This window comes from Eurypyga helias, unplaced genomic scaffold (genome assembly GCF_000690775.1).
Source record: "Eurypyga helias isolate BGI_N326 unplaced genomic scaffold, ASM69077v1 scaffold9384, whole genome shotgun sequence".
Lineage (NCBI taxonomy): Eukaryota > Metazoa > Chordata > Aves > Eurypygiformes > Eurypygidae > Eurypyga > Eurypyga helias.
In genome coordinates this window covers 18,076-22,552 of record NW_010248191.1, presented here as the reverse complement: position 1 = coordinate 22,552, position 4,477 = coordinate 18,076, and the positions used below count along the sequence as shown (strand labels likewise).

The following is a 4,477-nucleotide window of genomic DNA, read 5'->3' as shown; positions in this document are numbered from 1 at the left end:
ATGCAGACCCTGGATAACCGCTTCTGCGGGGAGAGAAAGGGGCTGAGGCAGCATGACACCCTGGGCCTTGGGCTGGGGGCTGCTAACACAGCGGGGAACACAGAGCACCCCAACACGGGGGCAGCTCAAGGGGGAAGAGGTGCAACCAATTCACCATCAGGGGTACAAGGAAGCTGGGGGGACTTTTTAAAAGGGCAGGGAGTGACAGGACAAGGGCTAATGGGTAAAGAGGAGATTTAGATTGGACATCAGGAAGAAGTTATTCCCGGAGAGGGTGGTGAGGCGCTGGCACAGGTTGCCCAGAGAAGCTGTGGATGCCCCATCCCTGGAAGTGTCCAAGGCCAGGCTGGATGAGGCTTGGAGCAACCTGGTCTAGTGGAAGGGGTCCCTGCCCATGGCAGGGGGCTTGGAACCGGATGGTCCCCAGGGTCCCTTCCAACCCAAATCATTCTGTGATTCTATGATATCCAACATCTGAGATACCAGAACTGCTAGTGCAGATATCACTTGACAGGTGCAGCTCAGCATGGAGCTGGACTATCACGGAAAACAAGGCTACCAGTTCTGCCCTTCCAATTCTCACCCCTAAACCCCTGATCAAAGCCACTGAAATAAACACAGACCCTATTTCTAGAGTGAGAAATCCCTCATCCTCTCCTCCAGGCTGCAGATGTTTAGTGACTCTTCAGACCAGAGTAGGGTCTATCTGAATTCCACTGTTCTTAACTTCTGCAGCAGACTTCAGCCTTTTGTCCCAGCTTTCAAAGGCCAGGCACTGCTTAAGTCACCACCTTCTCTGGGGCATCAACAGCCTCAGCAGACACAGTATCATCTTATAACATAGCCCATAGACCTTATACCACAGCCTTCAGCCTGCACACCCACACAAGGGGTGTTCTCTCCCAGATGTTGTCCATTTATGCAGCAAGGACAAGGCTTTCGTGGCCCATAAAGTACCATGGCTATAGTAACCCATAAAAAGGAAGAGAAAACTTTAAATAGGAATTCCACTGAGTTCCTGGGAATAACAGCTTCCAAGGGGCTGAGGAGGAGAGAACTTGAGGTCATGAGACAAAGCGAAGCAGAGAACATGGCTGAGCACTACCTGTGTGCCTTCTTCATCTCCCTGAGCATGGATGGTGTAGGAACGACCTCCATTCTTCAAGGTCTCAGTGGCAATGCGCACTTCCACCCCGGGAAGCGGGGTGCCCACGGAACCTACGAAGGGAAACAAGACTGAAACAGTGGACAGCCTCTGGGAAACAACAAAATCAAGGATGCAAAAGCACAGCTGCTCGTCTATCAATGGCATCTGCAGATTGTGCTGGCATTAAAGAACTTCCTAGCAGGGGGTTACCCTTCAGGAAGGCTTCGATCACATCGTATGTCTGCATGCAAATGTCACTGCGGTGCAATACGGCGTTGTTCGCTGAGCAGGCAGGGTTGGAAATGCCTAGGAAAACAAATGTGTCTCCAGCCCCGAACAGTCTCTCTTGGCCAGTCTTCGAAGACATCAGCACAGCTTCGTAGCTCAGTAATGAAGCTGTCTTTAAAATAAATAAATAAATAAATAAAGCACCATGAAACCTACTCAAAGATGTGAAAAGAAAGAGCACAATGACGACTGCAGTGGCTCACTGCTTCTCTATAGCCTGGGCTTGACTGAGAAAGCAAAGGCTTAACCGTGTGAGAATTGCAAGGGATTATCTCAGTTTTACGAGACATCAATACACTGTACATAAAACATCATAGGAGAAAAGCAGAGATCAAAACCACAACATTCTTCCCCAGGTTTCCATTTTCAAAGCCAGGGAATCTGACACAGTATCACAAATGACTGCTGCTAAGCTCCAAGACGGTCCTGCGACCCAGAGCTCCCCAGCATTCCCACCCCCTGGTTTAATGCGTGGTCTTCTTGGTGAGCATCTGAAAGCAGCCTTGTTCCTGTGACCTCTGTGTGATGGGGGGCTCCAGGCTCAGCAGCAAGCAGGGGTCCTGGGCATCTGCTGCCTCAGCAGGTTTCGCCCTGCATCTCACGGCGCGAGACAGCTCTCATGGCAAGATGATGCCCGTGATGTTCATCCCGTGAGCAGGGAGAGGGACATCAGCACAGAGCAACCTGCGGCTCAGGAGGAATGGACAGGTCCGAGCTTAAACCAGTAAGCATACTCTGTATTTGAAGAGATGATCAATTTTTCCCCTGGAGACCCTCCAGTTGGTGATGTTTTCCAGCTCCGCTCGACATTGGAAAGTCCTTAGAGCAGGGTGTGCAGGACCTGCAGCTCAGCGGCCATCCTCCCCTTGTCGTCTGTATTTCAGGCATTTTGGTTCAAGTGGCATTTTCCCTATCCTGGTCACATTCTCCAGAGATCTGATATCTCTGACATCATGATTTTGTTTGCTACATTGGTCAGTTGCCATGGAAATAGATATGTCGTCGTAGCCCAGATTTATGGCATCCCTGCAGGATCAGCTAAGAGCAGATGGGCTATGAGGGAGTGAGATTCTACTGCAGCGAAACTACCTGAACGATTAGTAAATCTGGCAAGAAATAAACAGAAAGCAATGTGGCAGTTCTGTGATGCGTGTCTGTTCAGCTTGAAATTGCCTCTGGCATTCAGGTCAGCCAACATGCAGCCAGGTCCTTCTCTTAGCATGGCTTGGGCTGCTGTCATCGCATGGCCAGACACTGCCAGGAGTCGGAGACAGGACTACAGGGTAAGGAGGCAGAAGCACGTGCCAGGAGAAGTCACCCAAAGTGCCCGGAGGTGCCACGTGGAGGTATTTATGTATTTTAAACAGCCTGGTACCAGGTAGACTCCAGGAGGACTCAAAGCAAGTGACAAGTCATTGACAACACCCCAAGTGTTTGCACGCTGAGCTTGCTGAAGCCACCTTCTAGGGTCCTATGGGAATGTTTTCATGCCTTGGTCGAGCAGCCTCCAACCTGCCCGCGAGACGTGGCAAGGGACGGCAGGACGACGTGGCAAGGCCAGTCTTGCAAAGCTCGTGGAGGGAGCAGTAACCAGAGCGATCAACTGCCACGGGCTCTCGCAGACTTGCCATCTCGGGAAGCTTTCAAACCAGGATCAGAGGGATGCCTTTCTGGAAGATGCTTCTGCCCTGGATGCCAGATACTGACCCCAGCGCGGAAACGTAACGGACTGATGCACAGGCAGCAGGACTCAACGATCAGTGCCCGCTTCTACTCTCAGTCTTTGAGAATGAAATACCAAAGAGCACAGCGCTGTCGAACAAATCTGAAGACAGAGAGAAGGCAACGTGTTTGCCATGCAGCGTTTCACATCACCATCACAAATACAGCTCCGTCAATTTATTTCCTACTTAGAAATTTTCCTACTTTATTTCCTACTTTATTTCCTACTTTCCTACTTTATTTCCTGCTTTATTTCCTACTTTATTTCCTACTTGACTAAAATAAAACCAACACGTAAAATCAGTCCCTTGTGGAAAGCTGTTTCCTTATATTCAGTCTGGAAAAAGCTTTCTGGTATTTAGGAAAAATGACAAACTTGGAAGTCAACATCTGTACAGGCTGGAAATGCTCACAACATTTATGAGAGCTACGTGAACCTGACAGCATTAATAAAATTTGTGCAAAGACAGTGGCTACAGCTTCTCAGGCCCATCCACCGTGTCAAGAAACACGCCATACCGACTCCGACAGGACAGCAGGAGGTTGAGCCACGGAGGTTCTCGCTTCACCGAGACCAGAACTGGTTGCGATCAGAAAAGGGGTCAACACTCAGCACTGGCTTCCTCTTGTCCCCAGCCATAACCCCGAGGGAAAACTGGGGAGAAAACCCTGCTCCTTCCCTGCTCGCTCCCTCCCAGCTCTCTCCAATTTGCGGGCTCCTGAATGTTAAGCAATGCTGGCAACGTGCCCACGGTGTCAGCTCTGCCGGCATCAGCCGGGCTGCAGTCAGGAAGGAGTGACACTATTATTCTTTCACCGGTTCTCCTCTGTTTAAAAAAGTTGTCAGCTCTTCCCAGATAAATTTAATTGGCCCTGCGGTCTGTGTCCTTCGGTATCTGGGGACCTCGGTGCTGTTATGCGCGGTGGTGTCCTGGGAGAATTGAAACAGGCCAACGATAAGGCACTCAACGATCTCACTGTCAACAATACACGGAGTCCCCGCTGTAGGAGCTATTAGCCGCCTCTGATCTAAACCTCCAATTAAAGTGGTGATTAGGCCCAGTGAGGCATTCTCCATCCATGAATTATTCATCTCCCTTCACAGTAACAGCACCGGGGGGGATTAGAATGAGAGCTGGTGAAAACAGAGGCATTTTAAGCAGGGTTTTAACCATATACAAGCAAACATTTATCTTTCCAATCTTTCATCTTTTCTTTTTCTGGAAATTAAAGCCCCCCTGGCCCTTCAGACCCGTGCTGCGGGTGGAGCACGGTGCCACACTGCCAGAGACAGTGGTGGTGGCACGAGCAGGACAGGCA

General features: G+C 50.2%; 1 protein-coding gene across 1 annotated transcript in view; it reads right to left on the bottom strand.

Annotated features, from left to right (window-relative positions):
- ACSF3 (acyl-CoA synthetase family member 3) overlaps window positions 1-4,477 on the bottom strand; it is a gene marked incomplete at its 3' end in the record, with an annotated part of 35,580 nt that overhangs the window by 16,001 nt on the left and 15,102 nt on the right. Inside the window, exon 5 of the mRNA XM_010150977.1 lies at window positions 1,106-1,218. Within this exon, the coding sequence (XP_010149279.1) occupies window positions 1,106-1,218 (113 nt within the window). The remainder of the gene's footprint in view (window positions 1-1,105; window positions 1,219-4,477) is intronic.